We start from the raw sequence: 23,165 nt of genomic DNA, 5'->3' as shown, positions 1-23,165 counted from the left end.
GGGCGTCTTCAGGTCACTCTTCCGAAGGGCCTTGCCTCTTTTCAGAAAAGGTCTAGAATTAGTAAAGCCTCATGTAAAGACGGATGTCAAAAATATCGCTACAGACGCAGTCACTTCTGTTTCGTCGGCTGTTTTGGACAGACTCAATCAGTCGCGTCAAGAACAGTGCAGCTCCGGACTTGTTTCTGTTGTAAAAAAAAACCTGTAAAAGAAAAAGACGAATCGTTGCACGATTTCACCCGCTCCTCATGGATAAGACTCCTTCACGCAAAAGACGACGCCGTCAGAAACCCGCTAGACGCGCAGCAGACGACATCTTTTAATTCTCTAACATGGCGTTCATACACGACGGTTCTGTAGAGTGCACCAAATCTAAGTTGGATATTTTCACCATACCGCCAACGCAGACCAGTATTGAAAAATCTTTATTTGTTGAAGTCCTGCCTATCACAGCCCTCACTGACAACACGCCGTTGGAATTTTTCATATCGGGTAGCGGCGAATATTACTACAACTTAAATAACACCCTCCTGCACTTAACCTGTCGTATAGTTAAACAACATAACACAGCCATCCCCGATGGTGCACGTGTGGGCTTTATTAATTACCCCGTAGCTACACTTTTTAACCAAGTGGACATCACATTGGGGGATCGACTAATCTCACAATCCGATAATCTTTATAGCTATAGAGCGTTCATCGAGACAATTTTAAATTATAGTGGTCAAACGCTCGCATCCCAATTTACAGCCGGACTTTTTTACAAGGATTCGGCAGGTCACCACCATGAAAGGACACTCGATGGCCCAAATTTAGGCTTCGCTAAAAGAGCTGCAGCAACACAGCGCTCTAAAACTGTGGAGCTTCTGGGGCCTATTTATGGCGATATATTTAACCAACCGAAGCTTATCTTGAATGGTCTGGATTTAAAGATAAAACTAACAAGGAATAAAGACTCGTTCTGCTTGATGTCAGCAGACCCTGATGGATTTAAAGTTCAAATCCTTCATGCTTCAATTTTCATCAAGAGAGTACAAGTATCCCCAGCCGTCTGCATAGGGCACAGCCAGGCGCTACTAGCAACCACTGCTAAATATACTTTGGATAGGACGAGTCTCAAAGTCTTCAGCATAGCAATCGGAAGCCGTATAGCAACCCATGAAAATTTGTTCCTGGGCCAGATACCTAAAACTGTGATATTAGCCTTTGTGGACAATGAAGCCTTTAGCGGTAGCTTCCAAAAAAATCCTCTCTGTTTTCACCATTATTCCGTAAACCACGCGGCCTTGTATCTGGATGGTCAACAGATTCCGGCCAGGCCTTTTCAGCCTGATTTTGAGGGTGAATTAGCTATTAGGGAATATATGGCTCTCGTACATATCTCCGGAAAGCAACGAGCAGACAACTCGATTTCGATTGACAGAAATGGATGTGGATAAAAGACCATCGGCTTATATAATTAATACTGATGATTCAACTCAGCGAGGACGACACTGGGTGTTAATTGTACTATGTGTCACTGAAAGTGCCTGAAACTAAAATATAACCTTTATTAATATTAATGATAAAAAACCAATACTGCTAATGCAGGATGGTTCCGACCTAAACGGACACAAAATGACAGACAACCATACAAAACAACCACAAAATTAATTGCCTATGGGATTAGCGCAATTTGCTTAAGTAATTAGAATGACTCAAATACAGAATTTTAATATATTATTTAAATTGATAATGATAAGAGGGGCTACCAGATAAGGTGGTGACCGTAGCGGGCCGTTATCAGGTATACAAGGGACCAGAAAGTGGTAGCGCCTACTGAGATAACTCCATGTTGTTATGCATTAATAAGAACATGCCTATTGATGGAAAGACACTGTTCCAAAACAACTAGAGAGCGTCACTCATAAAACCCTAAGTGGTGGATAATGACAATTAGATCATCCACACTAGACAAATATTATACTAGTACACTCGCTTATGGGAGCACTGTACTGAGTCCGTAACCTTATTTGTTACTAGACTTATTCACTTCCCCATAGGGTCATCGATCTGACAAGACCCAGTTCTTAAATTAGGTCAAAGTCTGTATCATCGGAAACAGGCTAGAAGGCTGGACTTGTAATGACAATTAAGTCAGGAGAAGTCCAAGCTACTTATAATATATGTCAATTCGCAAAATTGCGAATTTGATGAACATATAAATAGTTAACTGAAATCCAATGTGGACCAGGGCGAACAAGATCGTCCGTAATCGTCTAATCGTCAACGCGTTTCCGCAGCGCAAGACAGATTATTTGGCGCGCTGCTTCATCAGGACGAAAATAAGACTGAATGATGCCCAAAAATTGTGCGATGCCAATCAACTGCACACAATTTTTGTTGCAATGGGTTCGAATAGCAAACAGCAGTTGCACAAAAATTGCGCGTAAGAACTGGTTTTTTAATGCGCCAATGTAAGAAGGCTGGTAGATTAATTGCACATTATGTAAAAGCAAATAGAATGGTTTTTAGTGTAGTGTAATTAATAACACTGCTTTACACTAAACAGACGACTGTGGAGGCTGATTTACACAAACAGATTGATTTGCGATTATAATGCAATCAATCTTGTTGCCTTACACTAGACAGTCGACTGTAAAGGCAACCCGATTGGTTTGCAAATAGTGCAATTGACCATGCTGTTTTATAATGAACAGACAGCTGACATAGCAATCCTTATGTTAGATAGGTCCATTAATTGAACACTATTCAACAAACATAGGTGCTAGTGATTAAACAGTCTGAACACCTGATACTTGGCGTTTATTGTCCCAGACTGACAAAAGAGCCAGGGAGGTCAATTAGAAATTGTGATGATAAATTTTCTAACCTGGCTAAAGTACAATACGGTCCTAGATGGTGACCGCTATCTAAACTACACTACCAGCCCCTGTGAGGCATTATTTCAAACTGACAGACCTGACCAAACCAAACTTACCACCGTATTATCCGATGCCGACCTGTGGATGTCACGAAAAAGAACTCCTTAACAATTTGGCGAAATATCTACAGCGATATTATGAACTCAAAGCATGAATAGACTTCTTTAAAAATAGGCGATCATGTGAGGATTTCTCAACATAAAGGAACATTTACGAAAGGCTATGAGCAAACTTACACTGATGAAATTTTCATCATAGAGTCTATTAATACGCGATTTCAAAAACCGCTATATAAATTAAGCGACCTGAGCGGTGAAGCTATAGAGGGGTCGTTTTATAAAGAGGAAATACAGCAGGTACCCGCTGACGAGAACCGCGTCTACAGGATCGAGAAAATATTAAACAAAAGGCGCATCCGCGGAACGGAGCATTATTTTGTGAAGTGGCTCGGGTACCCTACAAAATTTAAGAGCTGGGTCACTGAAAATCAACTAACACCCGCATAGAGCATGGAGTCGGGCTCGTTTTATATAACTCTTCCTAGTAATGCGTCGTCCAGAATCTACTCCGAAAACTCAATTTCTACTTACACTACGAAACTAGCGAAGCCGATTCAGCTCTCGGGCGTTTACGATGTGGCGCTAACCGAAATTCAGTACCCGCACACATGGGACACGATTGCGGCGACCGAGGGAAACTTTTTTGTCGCTAAACATGGCAGTACATACCAGGAATATTTTGTCAAGTCTGGATTTTATTCCTCGCTATCAGATTTGACGCGTGCGATAAATGACAGAATTGAGGGTTTAAGGCTAACAAACGAGGTCTTTAAGCTACGCTATGATGAAGTAAAAATAATTGTTACAGTTACCGATTCGCCAACGCTACACTTTGCTCCGGGTCATAAGTTGTCCGTTCTGCTAGATCTGCCTGAATATAACGCCGCATTAGCTGGGAATATCCCGGACAAGAGGCGGCATTTTGCGGACATAAAAGCCGGCTTCTATACATTGTACGTGTATACGGATATGATCAATCATCAGTTTGTAGGCGATAGCTATGTGCAGCTATTAAGAACGGTAGAAATCAGCGGTAAAAACAGCGACATTGTCACAATTCACTACAATCGCCCTGATTATGTGCCGGTGTGTAAACAACATTTTGACACGATTACAATCTCGATTTTATCAGACCAGAACACGCCTGTTAAATTCAAGTACGGGAAAAGTATAGTGCGATTACACTTTAGACCGCGTAACGATTCGCAGCGTTAAAACATGTTGTCTCAGCGAGTGTACGGAGATCCTGTGCTCTACGTGAAACATTATTTGGCGCAGAGTGGAAACGGAAAAATAGATGGATTTCATGGAGATGAGTATATGATTGGCGCGGGAATTGGGGGCGTCTTCAGGTCACTCTTCCGAAGGGCCTTGCCTCTTTTCAGAAAAGGTCTAGAATTAGTAAAGCCTCATGTAAAGACGGATGTCAAAAATATCGCTACAGACGCAGTCACTTCTGTTTCGTCGGCTGTTTTGGACAGACTCAATCAGTCGCGTCAAGAACAGTGCAGCTCCGGACTTGTTTCTGTTGTAAAAAAAAACCTGTAAAAGAAAAAGACGAATCGTTGCACGATTTCACCCGCTCCTCATGGATAAGACTCCTTCACGCAAAAGACGACGCCGTCAGAAACCCGCTAGACGCGCAGCAGACGACATCTTTTAATTCTCTAACATGGCGTTCATACACGACGGTTCTGTAGAGTGCACCAAATCTAAGTTGGATATTTTCACCATACCGCCAACGCAGACCAGTATTGAAAAATCTTTATTTGTTGAAGTCCTGCCTATCACAGCCCTCACTGACAACACGCCGTTGGAATTTTTCATATCGGGTAGCGGCGAATATTACTACAACTTAAATAACACCCTCCTGCACTTAACCTGTCGTATAGTTAAACAACATAACACAGCCATCCCCGATGGTGCACGTGTGGGCTTTATTAATTACCCCGTAGCTACACTTTTTAACCAAGTGGACATCACATTGGGGGATCGACTAATCTCACAATCCGATAATCTTTATAGCTATAGAGCGTTCATCGAGACAATTTTAAATTATAGTGGTCAAACGCTCGCATCCCAATTTACAGCCGGACTTTTTTACAAGGATTCGGCAGGTCACCACCATGAAAGGACACTCGATGGCCCAAATTTAGGCTTCGCTAAAAGAGCTGCAGCAACACAGCGCTCTAAAACTGTGGAGCTTCTGGGGCCTATTTATGGCGATATATTTAACCAACCGAAGCTTATCTTGAATGGTCTGGATTTAAAGATAAAACTAACAAGGAATAAAGACTCGTTCTGCTTGATGTCAGCAGACCCTGATGGATTTAAAGTTCAAATCCTTCATGCTTCAATTTTCATCAAGAGAGTACAAGTATCCCCAGCCGTCTGCATAGGGCACAGCCAGGCGCTACTAGCAACCACTGCTAAATATACTTTGGATAGGACGAGTCTCAAAGTCTTCAGCATAGCAATCGGAAGCCGTATAGCAACCCATGAAAATTTGTTCCTGGGCCAGATACCTAAAACTGTGATATTAGCCTTTGTGGACAATGAAGCCTTTAGCGGTAGCTTCCAAAAAAATCCTCTCTGTTTTCACCATTATTCCGTAAACCACGCGGCCTTGTATCTGGATGGTCAACAGATTCCGGCCAGGCCTTTTCAGCCTGATTTTGAGGGTGAATTAGCTATTAGGGAATATATGGCTCTCGTACATATCTCCGGAAAGCAACGAGCAGACAACTCGATTTCGATTGACAGAAATGGATGTGGATAAAAGACCATCGGCTTATATAATTAATACTGATGATTCAACTCAGCGAGGACGACACTGGGTGTTAATTGTACTATGTGTCACTGAAAGTGCCTGAAACTAAAATATAACCTTTATTAATATTAATGATAAAAAACCAATACTGCTAAGGCAGGATGGTTCCGACCTAAACGGACACAAAATGACAGACAACCATACAAAACAACCACAAAATTAATTGCCTATGGGATTAGCGCAATTTGCTTAAGTAATTAGAATGACTCAAATACAGAATTTTAATATATTATTTAAATTGATAATGATAAGAGGGGCTACCAGATAAGGTGGTGACCGTAGCGGGCCGTTATCAGGTATACAAGGGACCAGAAAGTGGTAGCGCCTACTGAGATAACTCCATGTTGTTATGCATTAATAAGAACATGCCTATTGATGGAAAGACACTGTTCCAAAACAACTAGAGAGCGTCACTCATAAAACCCTAAGTGGTGGATAATGACAATTAGATCATCCACACTAGACAAATATTATACTAGTACACTCGCTTATGGGAGCACTGTACTGAGTCCGTAACCTTATTTGTTACTAGACTTATTCACTTCCCCATAGGGTCATCGATCTGACAAGACCCAGTTCTTAAATTAGGTCAAAGTCTGTATCATCGGAAACAGGCTAGAAGGCTGGACTTGTAATGACAATTAAGTCAGGAGAAGTCCAAGCTACTTATAATATATGTCAATTCGCAAAATTGCGAATTTGATGAACATATAAATAGTTAACTGAAATCCAATGTGGACCAGGGCGAACAAGATCGTCCGTAATCGTCTAATCGTCAACGCGTTTCCGCAGCGCAAGACAGATTATTTGGCGCGCTGCTTCATAAGGACGAAAATAAGACTGAATGATGCCCAAAAATTGTGCGATGCCAATCAACTGCACACAATTTTTGTTGCAACGGGTTCGAATAGCAAACAGCAGTTGCACAAAAATTGCGCGTAAGAACTGGTTTTTTAATGCGCCAATGTAAGAAGGCTGGTAGATTAATTGCACATTATGTAAAAGCAAATAGAATGGTTTTTAGTGTAGTGTAATTAATAACACTGCTTTACACTAAACAGACGACTGTGGAGGCTGATTTACACAAACAGATTGATTTGCGATTATAATGCAATCAATCTTGTTGCCTTACACTAGACAGTCGACTGTAAAGGCAACCCGATTGGTTTGCAAATAGTGCAATTGACCATGCTGTTTTATAATGAACAGACAGCTGACATAGCAATCCTTATGTTAGATAGGTCCATTAATTGAACACTATTCAACAAACATAGGTGCTAGTGATTAAACAGTCTGAACACCTGATACTTGGCGTTTATTGTCCCAGACTGACAAAAGAGCCAGGGAGGTCAATTAGAAATTGTGATGATAAATTTTCTAACCTGGCTAAAGTACAATACGGTCCTAGATGGTGACCGCTATCTAAACTACACTACCAGCCCCTGTGAGGCATTATTTCAAACTGACAGACCTGACCAAACCAAACTTACCACCGTATTATCCGATGCCGACCTGTGGATGTCACGAAAAAGAACTCCTTAACAATTTGGCGAAATATCTACAGCGATATTATGAACTCAAAGCATGAAAAGACTTCTTTAAAAATAGGCGATCATGTGAGGATTTCTCAACATAAAGGAACATTTACGAAAGGCTATGAGCAAACTTACACTGATGAAATTTTCATCATAGAGTCTATTAATACGCGATTTCAAAAACCGCTATATAAATTAAGCAACCTGAGCGGCGAAGCTATACAGGGGTCGTTTTATAAAGAGGAAATACAGCAGGTACCCGCTGACGAGAACCGCGTCTACAGGATCGAGAAAATATTAAACAAAAGGCGCATCCGCGGAACGGAGCATTATTTTGTGAAGTGGCTCGGGTACCCTACAAAATTTAAGAGCTGGGTCACTGAAAATCAACTAACACCCGCATAGAGCATGGAGTCGGGCTCGTTTTATATAACTCTTCCTAGTAATGCGTCGTCCAGAATCTACTCCGAAAACTCAATTTCTACTTACACTACGAAACTAGCGAAGCCGATTCAGCTCTCGGGCGTTTACGATGTGGCGCTAACCGAAATTCAGTACCCGCACACATGGGACACGATTGCGGCGACCGAGGGAAACTTTTTTGTCGCTAAACATGGCAGTACATACCAGGAATATTTTGTCAAGTCTGGATTTTATTCCTCGCTATCAGATTTGACGCGTGCGATAAATGACAGAATTGAGGGTTTAAGGCTAACAAACGAGGTCTTTAAGCTACGCTATGATGAAGTAAAAATAATTGTTACAGTTACCGATTCGCCAACGCTACACTTTGCTCCGGGTCATAAGTTGTCCGTTCTGCTAGGTCTGCCTGAATATAACGCCGCATTAGCTGGGAATATCCCGGACAAGAGGCGGCATTTTGCGGACATAAAAGCCGGCTTCTATACATTGTACGTGTATACGGATATGATCAATCATCAGTTTGTAGGCGATAGCTATGTGCAGCTATTAAGAACGGTAGAAATCAGCGGTAAAAACAGCGACATTGTCACAATTCACTACAATCGCCCTGATTATGTGCCGGTGTGTAAACAACATTTTGACACGATTACAATCTCGATTTTATCAGACCAGAACACGCCTGTTAAATTCAAGTACGGGAAAAGTATAGTGCGATTACACTTTAGACCGCGTAACGATTCGCAGCGTTAAAACATGTTGTCTCAGCGAGTGTACGGAGATCCTGCGCTCTACGTGAAACATTATTTGGCGCAGAGTGGAAACGAAAAAATAGATGGATTTCATGGAGATGAGTATATGATTGGCGCGGGAATTGGGGGCGTCTTCAGGTCACTCTTCCGAAGGGCCTTGCCTCTTTTCAGAAAAGGTCTAGAATTAGTAAAGCCTCATGTAAAGACGGATGTCAAAAATATCGCTACAGACGCAGTCACTTCTGTTTCGTCGGCTGTTTTGGACAGACTCAATCAGTCGCGTCAAGAACAGTGCAGCTCCGGACTTGTTTCTGTTGTAAAAAAAAACCTGTAAAAGAAAAAGACGAATCGTTGCACGATTTCACCCGCTCCTCATGGATAAGACTCCTTCACGCAAAAGACGACGCCGTCAGAAACCCGCTAGACGCGCAGCAGACGACATCTTTTAATTCTCTAACATGGCGTTCATACACGACGGTTCTGTAGAGTGCACCAAATCTAAGTTGGATATTTTCACCATACCGCCAACGCAGACCAGTATTGAAAAATCTTTATTTGTTGAAGTCCTGCCTATCACAGCCCTCACTGACAACACGCCGTTGGAATTTTTCATATCGGGTAGCGGCGAATATTACTACAACTTAAATAACACCCTCCTGCACTTAACCTGTCGTATAGTTAAACAACATAACACAGCCATCCCCGATGGTGCACGTGTGGGCTTTATTAATTACCCCGTAGCTACACTTTTTAACCAAGTGGACATCACATTGGGGGATCGACTAATCTCACAATCCGATAATCTTTATAGCTATAGAGCGTTCATCGAGACAATTTTAAATTATAGTGGTCAAACGCTCGCATCCCAATTTACAGCCGGACTTTTTTACAAGGATTCGGCAGGTCACCACCATGAAAGGACACTCGATGGCCCAAATTTAGGCTTCGCTAAAAGAGCTGCAGCAACACAGCGCTCTAAAACTGTGGAGCTTCTGGGGCCTATTTATGGCGATATATTTAACCAACCGAAGCTTATCTTGAATGGTCTGGATTTAAAGATAAAACTAACAAGGAATAAAGACTCGTTCTGCTTGATGTCAGCAGACCCTGATGGATTTAAAGTTCAAATCCTTCATGCTTCAATTTTCATCAAGAGAGTACAAGTATCCCCAGCCGTCTGCATAGGGCACAGCCAGGCGCTACTAGCAACCACTGCTAAATATACTTTGGATAGGACGAGTCTCAAAGTCTTCAGCATAGCAATCGGAAGCCGTATAGCAACCCATGAAAATTTGTTCCTGGGCCAGATACCTAAAACTGTGATATTAGCCTTTGTGGACAATGAAGCCTTTAGCGGTAGCTTCCAAAAAAATCCTCTCTGTTTTCACCATTATTCCGTAAACCACGCGGCCTTGTATCTGGATGGTCAACAGATTCCGGCCAGGCCTTTTCAGCCTGATTTTGAGGGTGAATTAGCTATTAGGGAATATATGGCTCTCGTACATATCTCCGGAAAGCAACGAGCAGACAACTCGATTTCGATTGACAGAAATGGATGTGGATAAAAGACCATCGGCTTATATAATTAATACTGATGATTCAACTCAGCGAGGACGACACTGGGTGTTAATTGTACTATGTGTCACTGAAAGTGCCTGAAACTAAAATATAACCTTTATTAATATTAATGATAAAAAACCAATACTGCTAAGGCAGGATGGTTCCGACCTAAACGGACACAAAATGACAGACAACCATACAAAACAACCACAAAATTAATTGCCTATGGGATTAGCGCAATTTGCTTAAGTAATTAGAATGACTCAAATACAGAATTTTAATATATTATTTAAATTGATAATGATAAGAGGGGCTACCAGATAAGGTGGTGACCGTAGCGGGCCGTTATCAGGTATACAAGGGACCAGAAAGTGGTAGCGCCTACTGAGATAACTCCATGTTGTTATGCATTAATAAGAACATGCCTATTGATGGAAAGACACTGTTCCAAAACAACTAGAGAGCGTCACTCATAAAACCCTAAGTGGTGGATAATGACAATTAGATCATCCACACTAGACAAATATTATACTAGTACACTCGCTTATGGGAGCACTGTACTGAGTCCGTAACCTTATTTGTTACTAGACTTATTCACTTCCCCATAGGGTCATCGATCTGACAAGACCCAGTTCTTAAATTAGGTCAAAGTCTGTATCATCGGAAACAGGCTAGAAGGCTGGACTTGTAATGACAATTAAGTCAGGAGAAGTCCAAGCTACTTATAATATATGTCAATTCGCAAAATTGCGAATTTGATGAACATATAAATAGTTAACTGAAATCCAATGTGGACCAGGGCGAACAAGATCGTCCGTAATCGTCTAATCGTCAACGCGTTTCCGCAGCGCAAGACAGATTATTTGGCGCGCTGCTTCATCAGGACGAAAATAAGACTGAATGATGCCCAAAAATTGTGCGATGCCAATCAACTGCACACAATTTTTGTTGCAATGGGTTCGAATAGCAAACAGCAGTTGCACAATAATTGCGCGTAAGAACTGGTTTTTTAATGCGCCAATGTAAGAAGGCTGGTAGATTAATTGCACATTATGTAAAAGCAAATAGAATGGTTTTTAGTGTAGTGTAATTAATAACACTGCTTTACACTAAACAGACGACTGTGGAGGCTGATTTACACAAACAGATTGATTTGCGATTATAATGCAATCAATCTTGTTGCCTTACACTAGACAGTCGACTGTAAAGGCAACCCGATTGGTTTGCAAATAGTGCAATTGACCATGCTGTTTTATAATGAACAGACAGCTGACATAGCAATCCTTATGTTAGATAGGTCCATTAATTGAACACTATTCAACAAACATAGGTGCTAGTGATTAAACAGTCTGAACACCTGATACTTGGCGTTTATTGTCCCAGACTGACAAAAGAGCCAGGGAGGTCAATTAGAAATTGTGATGATAAATTTTCTAACCTGGCTAAAGTACAATACGGTCCTAGATGGTGACCGCTATCTAAACTACACTACCAGCCCCTGTGAGGCATTATTTCAAACTGACAGACCTGACCAAACCAAACTTACCACCGTATTATCCGATGCCGACCTGTGGATGTCACGAAAAAGAACTCCTTAACAATTTGGCGAAATATCTACAGCGATATTATGAACTCAAAGCATGAAAAGACTTCTTTAAAAATAGGCGATCATGTGAGGATTTCTCAACATAAAGGAACATTTACGAAAGGCTATGAGCAAACTTACACTGATGAAATTTTCATCATAGAGTCTATTAATACGCGATTTCAAAAACCGCTATATAAATTAAGCGACCTGAGCGGCGAAGCTATAGAGGGGTCGTTTTATAAAGAGGAAATACAGCAGGTACCCGCTGACGAGAACCGCGTCTACAGGATCGAGAAAATATTAAACAAAAGGCGCATCCGCGGAACGGAGCATTATTTTGTGAAGTGGCTCGGGTACCCTACAAAATTTAAGAGCTGGGTCACTGAAAATCAACTAACACCCGCATAGAGCATGGAGTCGGGCTCGTTTTATATAACTCTTCCTAGTAATGCGTCGTCCAGAATCTACTCCGAAAACTCAATTTCTACTTACACTACGAAACTAGCGAAGCCGATTCAGCTCTCGGGCGTTTACGATGTGGCGCTAACCGAAATTCAGTACCCGCACACATGGGACACGATTGCGGCGACCGAGGGAAACTTTTTTGTCGCTAAACATGGCAGTACATACCAGGAATATTTTGTCAAGTCTGGATTTTATTCCTCGCTATCAGATTTGACGCGTGCGATAAATGACAGAATTGAGGGTTTAAGGCTAACAAACGAGGTCTTTAAGCTACGCTATGATGAAGTAAAAATAATTGTTACAGTTACCGATTCGCCAACGCTACACTTTGCTCCGGGTCATAAGTTGTCCGTTCTGCTAGGTCTGCCTGAATATAACGCCGCATTAGCTGGGAATATCCCGGACAAGAGGCGGCATTTTGCGGACATAAAAGCCGGCTTCTATACATTGTACGTGTATACGGATATGATCAATCATCAGTTTGTAGGCGATAGCTATGTGCAGCTATTAAGAACGGTAGAAATCAGCGGTAAAAACAGCGACATTGTCACAATTCACTACAATCGCCCTGATTATGTGCCGGTGTGTAAACAACATTTTGACACGATTACAATCTCGATTTTATCAGACCAGAACACGCCTGTTAAATTCAAGTACGGGAAAAGTATAGTGCGATTACACTTTAGACCGCGTAACGATTCGCAGCGTTAAAACATGTTGTCTCAGCGAGTGTACGGAGATCCTGCGCTCTACGTGAAACATTATTTGGCGCAGAGTGGAAACGAAAAAATAGATGGATTTCATGGAGATGAGTATATGATTGGCGCGGGAATTGGGGGCGTCTTCAGGTCACTCTTCCGAAGGGCCTTGCCTCTTTTCAGAAAAGGTCTAGAATTAGTAAAGCCTCATGTAAAGACGGATGTCAAAAATATCGCTACAGACGCAGTCACTTCTGTTTCGTCGGCTGTTTTGGACAGACTCAATCAGTCGCGTCAAGAACAGTGCAGCTCCGGACTTGTTTCTGTTGTAAAAAAAAACCTGTAAAAGAAAAAGACGAATCGTTGCACGATTTCACCCGCTCCTCATGGATAAGACTCCTTCACGCAAAAGACGACGCCGTCAGAAACCCGCTAGACGCGCAGCAGACGACATCTTTTAATTCTCTAACATGGCGTTCATACACGACGGTTCTGTAGAGTGCACCAAATCTAAGTTGGATATTTTCACCATACCGCCAACGCAGACCAGTATTGAAAAATCTTTATTTGTTGAAGTCCTGCCTATCACAGCCCTCACTGACAACACGCCGTTGGAATTTTTCATATCGGGTAGCGGCGAATATTACTACAACTTAAATAACACCCTCCTGCACTTAACCTGTCGTATAGTTAAACAACATAACACAGCCATCCCCGATGGTGCACGTGTGGGCTTTATTAATTACCCCGTAGCTACACTTTTTAACCAAGTGGACATCACATTGGGGGATCGACTAATCTCACAATCCGATAATCTTTATAGCTATAGAGCGTTCATCGAGACAATTTTAAATTATAGTGGTCAAACGCTCGCATCCCAATTTACAGCCGGACTTTTTTACAAGGATTCGGCAGGTCACCACCATGAAAGGACACTCGATGGCCCAAATTTAGGCTTCGCTAAAAGAGCTGCAGCAACACAGCGCTCTAAAACTGTGGAGCTTCTGGGGCCTATTTATGGCGATATATTTAACCAACCGAAGCTTATCTTGAATGGTCTGGATTTAAAGATAAAACTAACAAGGAATAAAGACTCGTTCTGCTTGATGTCAGCAGACCCTGATGGATTTAAAGTTCAAATCCTTCATGCTTCAATTTTCATCAAGAGAGTACAAGTATCCCCAGCCGTCTGCATAGGGCACAGCCAGGCGCTACTAGCAACCACTGCTAAATATACTTTGGATAGGACGAGTCTCAAAGTCTTCAGCATAGCAATCGGAAGCCGTATAGCAACCCATGAAAATTTGTTCCTGGGCCAGATACCTAAAACTGTGATATTAGCCTTTGTGGACAATGAAGCCTTTAGCGGTAGCTTCCAAAAAAATCCTCTCTGTTTTCACCATTATTCCGTAAACCACGCGGCCTTGTATCTGGATGGTCAACAGATTCCGGCCAGGCCTTTTCAGCCTGATTTTGAGGGTGAATTAGCTATTAGGGAATATATGGCTCTCGTACATATCTCCGGAAAGCAACGAGCAGACAACTCGATTTCGATTGACAGAAATGGATGTGGATAAAAGACCATCGGCTTATATAATTAATACTGATGATTCAACTCAGCGAGGACGACACTGGGTGTTAATTGTACTATGTGTCACTGAAAGTGCCTGAAACTAAAATATAACCTTTATTAATATTAATGATAAAAAACCAATACTGCTAAGGCAGGATGGTTCCGACCTAAACGGACACAAAATGACAGACAACCATACAAAACAACCACAAAATTAATTGCCTATGGGATTAGCGCAATTTGCTTAAGTAATTAGAATGACTCAAATACAGAATTTTAATATATTATTTAAATTGATAATGATAAGAGGGGCTACCAGATAAGGTGGTGACCGTAGCGGGCCGTTATCAGGTATACAAGGGACCAGAAAGTGGTAGCGCCTACTGAGATAACTCCATGTTGTTATGCATTAATAAGAACATGCCTATTGATGGAAAGACACTGTTCCAAAACAACTAGAGAGCGTCACTCATAAAACCCTAAGTGGTGGATAATGACAATTAGATCATCCACACTAGACAAATATTATACTAGTACACTCGCTTATGGGAGCACTGTACTGAGTCCGTAACCTTATTTGTTACTAGACTTATTCACTTCCCCATAGGGTCATCGATCTGACAAGACCCAGTTCTTAAATTAGGTCAAAGTCTGTATCATCGGAAACAGGCTAGAAGGCTGGACTTGTAATGACAATTAAGTCAGGAGAAGTCCAAGCTACTTATAATATATGTCAATTCGCAAAATTGCGAATTTGATGAACATATAAATAGTTAACTGAAATCCAATGTGGACCAGGGCGAACAAGATCGTCCGTAATCGTCTAATCGTCAACGCGTTTCCGCAGCGCAAGACAGATTATTTGGCGCGCTGCTTCATCAGGACGAAAATAAGACTGAATGATGCCCAAAAATTGTGCGATGCCAATCAACTGCACACAATTTTTGTTGCAATGGGTTCGAATAGCAAACAGCAGTTGCACAAAAATTGCGCGTAAGAACTGGTTTTTTAATGCGCCAATGTAAGAAGGCTGGTAGATTAATTGCACATTATGTAAAAGCAAATAGAATGGTTTTTAGTGTAGTGTAATTAATAACACTGCTTTACACTAAACAGACGACTGTGGAGGCTGATTTACACAAACAGATTGATTTGCGATTATAATGCAATCAATCTTGTTGCCTTACACTAGACAGTCGACTGTAAAGGCAACCCGATTGGTTTGCAAATAGTGCAATTGACCATGCTGTTTTATAATGAACAGACAGCTGACATAGCAATCCTTATGTTAGATAGGTCCATTAATTGAACACTATTCAACAAACATAGGTGCTAGTGATTAAACAGTCTGAACACCTGATACTTGGCGTTTATTGTCCCAGACTGACAAAAGAGCCAGGGAGGTCAATTAGAAATTGTGATGATAAATTTTCTAACCTGGCTAAAGTACAATACGGTCCTAGATGGTGACCGCTATCTAAACTACACTACCAGCCCCTGTGAGGCATTATTTCAAACTGACAGACCTGACCAAACCAAACTTACCACCGTATTATCCGATGCCGACCTGTGGATGTCACGAAAAAGAACTCCTTAACAATTTGGCGAAATATCTACAGCGATATTATGAACTCAAAGCATGAAAAGACTTCTTTAAAAATAGGCGATCATGTGAGGATTTCTCAACATAAAGGAACATTTACGAAAGGCTATGAGCAAACTTACACTGATGAAATTTTCATCATAGAGTCTATTAATACGCGATTTCAAAAACCGCTATATAAATTAAGCGACCTGAGCGGCGAAGCTATAGAGGGGTCGTTTTATAAAGAGGAAATACAGCAGGTACCCGCTGACGAGAACCGCGTCTACAGGATCGAGAAAATATTAAACAAAAGGCGCATCCGCGGAACGGAGCATTATTTTGTGAAGTGGCTCGGGTACCCTACAAAATTTAAGAGCTGGGTCACTGAAAATCAACTAACACCCGCATAGAGCAAGGAGTCGGGCTCGTTTTATATAACTCTTCCTAGTAATGCGTCGTCCAGAATCTACTCCGAAAACTCAATTTCTACTTACACTACGAAACTAGCGAAGCCGATTCAGCTCTCGGGCGTTTACGATGTGGCGCTAACCGAAATTCAGTACCCGCACACATGGGACACGATTGCGGCGACCGAGGGAAACTTTTTTGTCGCTAAACATGGCAGTACATACCAGGAATATTTTGTCAAGTCTGGATTTTATTCCTCGCTATCAGATTTGACGCGTGCGATAAATGACAGAATTGAGGGTTTAAGGCTAACAAACGAGGTCTTTAAGCTACGCTATGATGAAGTAAAAATAATTGTTACAGTTACCGATTCGCCAACGCTACACTTTGCTCCGGGTCATAAGTTGTCCGTTCTGCTAGATCTGCCTGAATATAACGCCGCATTAGCTGGGAATATCCCGGACAAGAGGCGGCATTTTGCGGACATAAAAGCCGGCTTCTATACATTGTACGTGTATACGGATATGATCAATCATCAGTTTGTAGGCGATAGCTATGTGCAGCTATTAAGAACGGTAGAAATCAGCGGTAAAAACAGCGACATTGTCACAATTCACTACAATCGCCCTGATTATGTGCCGGTGTGTAAACAACATTTTGACACGATTACAATCTCGATTTTATCAGACCAGAACACGCCTGTTAAATTCAAGTACGGGAAAAGTATAGTGCGATTACACTTTAGACCGCGTAACGATTCGCAGCGTTAAAACATGTTGTCTCAGCGAGTGTACGGAGATCCTGTGCTCTACGTGAAACATTATTTGGCGCAGAGTGGAAACGGAAAAATAGATGGATTTCAAGGAGATGAGTATATGATTGGCGCGGGAATTGGGGGCGTCTTCAGGTCACTCTTCCGAAGGGCCTTGCCTCTTTTCAGAAAAGGTCTAGAATTAGTAAAGCCTCATGTAAAGACGGATGTCAAAAATATCGCTACAGACGCAGTCACTTCTGTTTCGTCGGCTGTTTTGGACAGACTCAATCAGTCGCGTCAAGAACAGTGCAGCTCCGGACTTGTTTCTGTTGTAAAAAAAAACCTGTAAAAGAAAAAGACGAATCGTTGCACGATTTCACCCGCTCCTCATGGATAAGACTCCTTCACGCAAAAGACGACGCCGTCAGAAACCCGCTAGACGCGCAGCAGACGACATCTTTTAATTCTCTAACATGGCGTTCATACACGACGGTTCTGTAGAGTGCACCAAATCTAAGTTGGATATTTTCACCATACCGCCAACGCAGACCAGTATTGAAAAATCTTTATTTGTTGAAGTCCTGCCTATCACAGCCCTCACTGACAACACGCCGTTGGAATTTTTCATATCGGGTAGCGGCGAATATTACTACAACTTAAATAACACCCTCCTGCACTTAACCTGTCGTATAGTTAAACAACATAACACAGCCATCCCCGATGGTGCACGTGTGGGCTTTATTAATTACCCCGTAGCTACACTTTTTAACCAAGTGGACATCACATTGGGGGATCGACTAATCTCACAATCCGATAATCTTTATAGCTATAGAGCGTTCATCGAGACAATTTTAAATTATAGTGGTCAAACGCTCGCATCCCAATTTACAGCCGGACTTTTTTACAAGGATTCGGCAGGTCACCACCATGAAAGGACACTCGATGGCCCAAATTTAGGCTTCGCTAAAAGAGCTGCAGCAACACAGCGCTCTAAAACTGTGGAGCTTCTGGGGCCTATTTATGGCGATATATTTAACCAACCGAAGCTTATCTTGAATGGTCTGGATTTAAAGATAAAACTAACAAGGAATAAAGACTCGTTCTGCTTGATGTCAGCAGACCCTGATGGATTTAAAGTTCAAATCCTTCATGCTTCAATTTTCATCAAGAGAGTACAAGTATCCCCAGCCGTCTGCATAGGGCACAGCCAGGCGCTACTAGCAACCACTGCTAAATATACTTTGGATAGGACGAGTCTCAAAGTCTTCAGCATAGCAATCGGAAGCCGTATAGCAACCCATGAAAATTTGTTCCTGGGCCAGATACCTAAAACTGTGATATTAGCCTTTGTGGACAATGAAGCCTTTAGCGGTAGCTTCCAAAAAAATCCTCTCTGTTTTCACCATTATTCCGTAAACCACGCGGCCTTGTATCTGGATGGTCAACAGATTCCGGCCAGGCCTTTTCAGCCTGATTTTGAGGGTGAATTAGCTATTAGGGAATATATGGCTCTCGTACATATCTCCGGAAAGCAACGAGCAGACAACTCGATTTCGATTGACAGAAATGGATGTGGATAAAAGACCATCGGCTTATATAATTAATACTGATGATTCAACTCAGCGAGGACGACACTGGGTGTTAATTGTACTATGTGTCACTGAAAGTGCCTGAAACTAAAATATAACCTTTATTAATATTAATGATAAAAAACCAATACTGCTAAGGCAGGATGGTTCCGACCTAAACGGACACAAAATGACAGACAACCATACAAAACAACCACAAAATTAATTGCCTATGGGATTAGCGCAATTTGCTTAAGTAATTAGAATGACTCAAATACAGAATTTTAATATATTATTTAAATTGATAATGATAAGAGGGGCTACCAGATAAGGTGGTGACCGTAGCGGGCCGTTATCAGGTATACAAGGGACCAGAAAGTGGTAGCGCCTACTGAGATAACTCCATGTTGTTATGCATTAATAAGAACATGCCTATTGATGGAAAGACACTGTTCCAAAACAACTAGAGAGCGTCACTCATAAAACCCTAAGTGGTGGATAATGACAATTAGATCATCCACACTAGACAAATATTATACTAGTACACTCGCTTATGGGAGCACTGTACTGAGTCCGTAACCTTATTTGTTACTAGACTTATTCACTTCCCCATAGGGTCATCGATCTGACAAGACCCAGTTCTTAAATTAGGTCAAAGTCTGTATCATCGGAAACAGGCTAGAAGGCTGGACTTGTAATGACAATTAAGTCAGGAGAAGTCCAAGCTACTTATAATATATGTCAATTCGCAAAATTGCGAATTTGATGAACATATAAATAGTTAACTGAAATCCAATGTGGACCAGGGCGAACAAGATCGTCCGTAATCGTCTAATCGTCAACGCGTTTCCGCAGCGCAAGACAGATTATTTGGCGCGCTGCTTCATCAGGACGAAAATAAGACTGAATGATGCCCAAAAATTGTGCGATGCCAATCAACTGCACACAATTTTTGTTGCAATGGGTTCGAATAGCAAACAGCAGTTGCACAAAAATTGCGCGTAAGAACTGGTTTTTTAATGCGCCAATGTAAGAAGGCTGGTAGATTAATTGCACATTATGTAAAAGCAAATAGAATGGTTTTTAGTGTAGTGTAATTAATAACACTGCTTTACACTAAACAGACGACTGTGGAGGCTGATTTACACAAACAGATTGATTTGCGATTATAATGCAATCAATCTTGTTGCCTTACACTAGACAGTCGACTGTAAAGGCAACCCGATTGGTTTGCAAATAGTGCAATTGACCATGCTGTTTTATAATGAACAGACAGCTGACATAGCAATCCTTATGTTAGATAGGTCCATTAATTGAACACTATTCAACAAACATAGGTGCTAGTGATTAAACAGTCTGAACACCTGATACTTGGCGTTTATTGTCCCAGACTGACAAAAGAGCCAGGGAGGTCAATTAGAAATTGTGATGATAAATTTTCTAACCTGGCTAAAGTACAATACGGTCCTAGATGGTGACCGCTATCTAAACTACACTACCAGCCCCTGTGAGGCATTATTTCAAACTGACAGACCTGACCAAACCAAACTTACCACCGTATTATCCGATGCCGACCTGTGGATGTCACGAAAAAGAACTCCTTAACAATTTGGCGAAATATCTACAGCGATATTATGAACTCAAAGCATGAAAAGACTTCTTTAAAAATAGGCGATCATGTGAGGATTTCTCAACATAAAGGAACATTTACGAAAGGCTATGAGCAAACTTACACTGATGAAATTTTCATCATAGAGTCTATTAATACGCGATTTCAAAAACCGCTATATAAATTAAGCGACCTGAGCGGCGAAGCTATAGAGGGGTCGTTTTATAAAGAGGAAATACAGCAGGTACCCGCTGACGAGAACCGCGTCTACAGGATCGAGAAAATATTAAACAAAAGGCGCATCCGCGGAACGGAGCATTATTTTGTGAAGTGGCTCGGGTACCCTACAAAATTTAAGAGCTGGGTCACTGAAAATCAACTAACACCCGCATAGAGCATGGAGTCGGGCTCGTTTTATATAACTCTTCCTAGTAATGCGTCGTCCAGAATCTACTCCGAAAACTCAATTTCTACTTACACTACGAAACTAGCGAAGCCGATTCAGCTCTCGGGCGTTTACGATGTGGCGCTAACCGAAATTCAGTACCCGCACACATGGGACACGATTGCGGCGACCGAGGGAAACTTTTTTGTCGCTAAACATGGCAGTACATACCAGGAATATTTTGTCAAGTCTGGATTTTATTCCTCGCTATCAGATTTGACGCGTGCGATAAATGACAGAATTGAGGGTTTAAGGCTAACAAACGAGGTCTTTAAGCTACGCTATGATGAAGTAAAAATAATTGTTACAGTTACCGATTCGCCAACGCTACACTTTGCTCCGGGTCATAAGTTGTCCGTTCTGCTAGGTCTGCCTGAATATAACGCCGCATTAGCTGGGAATATCCCGGACAAGAGGCGGCATTTTGCGGACATAAAAGCCGGCTTCTATACATTGTACGTGTATACGGATATGATCAATCATCAGTTTGTAGGCGATAGCTATGTGCAGCTATTAAGAACGGTAGAAATCAGCGGTAAAAACAGCGACATTGTCACAATTCACTACAATCGCCCTGATTATGTGCCGGTGTGTAAACAACATTTTGACACGATTACAATCTCGATTTTATCAGACCAGAACACGCCTGTTAAATTCAAGTACGGGAAAAGTATAGTGCGATTACACTTTAGACCGCGTAACGATTCGCAGCGTTAAAACATGTTGTCTCAGCGAGTGTACGGAGATCCTGCGCTCTACGTGAAACATTATTTGGCGCAGAGTGGAAACGAAAAAATAGATGGATTTCATGGAGATGAGTATATGATTGGCGCGGGAATTGGGGGCGTCTTCAGGTCACTCTTCCGAAGGGCCTTGCCTCTTTTCAGAAAAGGTCTAGAATTAGTAAAGCCTCATGTAAAGACGGATGTCAAAAATATCGCTACAGACGCAGTCACTTCTGTTTCGTCGGCTGTTTTGGACAGACTCAATCAGTCGCGTCAAGAACAGTGCAGCTCCGGACTTGTTTCTGTTGTAAAAAAAAACCTGTAAAAGAAAAAGACGAATCGTTGCACGATTTCACCCGCTCCTCATGGATAAGACTCCTTCACGCAAAAGACGACGCCGTCAGAAACCCGCTAGACGCGCAGCAGACAACATCTTTTAATTCTCTAACATGGCGTTCATACACGACGGTTCTGTAGAGTGCACCAAATCTAAGTTGGATATTTTCACCATACCGCCAACGCAGACCAGTATTGAAAAATCTTTATTTGTTGAAGTCCTGCCTATCACAGCCCTCACTGACAACACGCCGTTGGAATTTTTCATATCGGGTAGCGGCGAATATTACTACAACTTAAATAACACCCTCCTGCACTTAACCTGTCGTATAGTTAAACAACATAACACAGCCATCCCCGATGGTGCACGTGTGGGCTTTATTAATTACCCCGTAGCTACACTTTTTAACCAAGTGGACATCACATTGGGGGATCGACTAATCTCACAATCCGATAATCTTTATAGCTATAGAGCGTTCATCGAGACAATTTTAAATTATAGTGGTCAAACGCTCGCATCCCAATTTACAGCCGGACTTTTTTACAAGGATTCGGCAGGTCACCACCATGAAAGGACACTCGATGGCCCAAATTTAGGCTTCGCTAAAAGAGCTGCAGCAACACAGCGCTCTAAAACTGTGGAGCTTCTGGGGCCTATTTATGGCGATATATTTAACCAACCGAAGCTTATCTTGAATGGTCTGGATTTAAAGATAAAACTAACAAGGAATAAAGACTCGTTCTGCTTGATGTCAGCAGACCCTGATGGATTTAAAGTTCAAATCCTTCATGCTTCAATTTTCATCAAGAGAGTACAAGTATCCCCAGCCGTCTGCATAGGGCACAGCCAGGCGCTACTAGCAACCACTGCTAAATATACTTTGGATAGGACGAGTCTCAAAGTCTTCAGCATAGCAATCGGAAGCCGTATAGCAACCCATGAAAATTTGTTCCTGGGCCAGATACCTAAAACTGTGATATTAGCCTTTGTGGACAATGAAGCCTTTAGCGGTAGCTTCCAAAAAAATCCTCTCTGTTTTCACCATTATTCCGTAAACCACGCGGCCTTGTATCTGGATGGTCAACAGATTCCGGCCAGGCCTTTTCAGCCTGATTTTGAGGGTGAATTAGCTATTAGGGAATATATGGCTCTCGTACATATCTCCGGAAAGCAACGAGCAGACAACTCGATTTCGATTGACAGAAATGGATGTGGATAAAAGACCATCGGCTTATATAATTAATACTGATGATTCAACTCAGCGAGGACGACACTGGGTGTTAATTGTACTATGTGTCACTGAAAGTGCCTGAAACTAAAATATAACCTT

General features: G+C 41.8%; 5 protein-coding genes across 5 annotated transcripts; all 5 read left to right on the top strand.

Annotated features, from left to right (window-relative positions):
• The first annotated feature begins 332 nt into the window (after nucleotides 1-332).
• Nucleotides 333-1,439, top strand: LOC136626779 (uncharacterized protein F54H12.2-like). The gene has a single exon (XM_066601784.1). It carries the CDS (start codon nucleotides 333-335, stop codon nucleotides 1,437-1,439), a length of 1,107 nt encoding a protein of 368 aa, XP_066457881.1.
• Nucleotides 1,440-4,655: 3,216 nt separating this feature from the next.
• LOC136626778 (uncharacterized protein F54H12.2-like) lies at nucleotides 4,656-5,762 on the top strand. Its single transcript, XM_066601783.1, has one exon. The coding sequence runs from the start codon at nucleotides 4,656-4,658 to the stop codon at nucleotides 5,760-5,762; it is 1,107 nt and encodes a 368-aa protein (XP_066457880.1).
• A 3,216-nt stretch (nucleotides 5,763-8,978) lies between these two features.
• On the top strand, nucleotides 8,979-10,085 carry LOC136626777 (uncharacterized protein F54H12.2-like). Its single transcript, XM_066601782.1, has one exon. It carries the CDS (start codon nucleotides 8,979-8,981, stop codon nucleotides 10,083-10,085), a length of 1,107 nt encoding a protein of 368 aa, XP_066457879.1.
• Nucleotides 10,086-17,624: 7,539 nt separating this feature from the next.
• On the top strand, nucleotides 17,625-18,731 carry LOC136626776 (uncharacterized protein F54H12.2-like). The gene has a single exon (XM_066601781.1). The coding sequence runs from the start codon at nucleotides 17,625-17,627 to the stop codon at nucleotides 18,729-18,731; it is 1,107 nt and encodes a 368-aa protein (XP_066457878.1).
• Nucleotides 18,732-21,947: 3,216 nt separating this feature from the next.
• On the top strand, nucleotides 21,948-23,054 carry LOC136626775 (uncharacterized protein F54H12.2-like). The gene has a single exon (XM_066601780.1). The coding sequence runs from the start codon at nucleotides 21,948-21,950 to the stop codon at nucleotides 23,052-23,054; it is 1,107 nt and encodes a 368-aa protein (XP_066457877.1).
• Nucleotides 23,055-23,165: the final 111 nt, after the last annotated feature.

This window comes from Eleutherodactylus coqui, chromosome 4 (genome assembly GCF_035609145.1).
Source record: "Eleutherodactylus coqui strain aEleCoq1 chromosome 4, aEleCoq1.hap1, whole genome shotgun sequence".
Lineage (NCBI taxonomy): Eukaryota > Metazoa > Chordata > Amphibia > Anura > Eleutherodactylidae > Eleutherodactylus > Eleutherodactylus coqui.
This window is presented reverse-complemented; position numbering and strand designations above follow the sequence as displayed.

Excerpts from the sequence above, each read along its gene's own strand:
- LOC136626779 (XM_066601784.1), top strand. The coding sequence starts at position 333 with ATGGCGTTCATACACGACGGTTCTGTAGAGTGCACCAAATCTAAGTTG.
- LOC136626778 (XM_066601783.1), top strand. The coding sequence starts at position 4,656 with ATGGCGTTCATACACGACGGTTCTGTAGAGTGCACCAAATCTAAGTTG.
- LOC136626775 (XM_066601780.1), top strand. The coding sequence starts at position 21,948 with ATGGCGTTCATACACGACGGTTCTGTAGAGTGCACCAAATCTAAGTTG.
- LOC136626777 (XM_066601782.1), top strand. The coding sequence starts at position 8,979 with ATGGCGTTCATACACGACGGTTCTGTAGAGTGCACCAAATCTAAGTTG.
- LOC136626776 (XM_066601781.1), top strand. The coding sequence starts at position 17,625 with ATGGCGTTCATACACGACGGTTCTGTAGAGTGCACCAAATCTAAGTTG.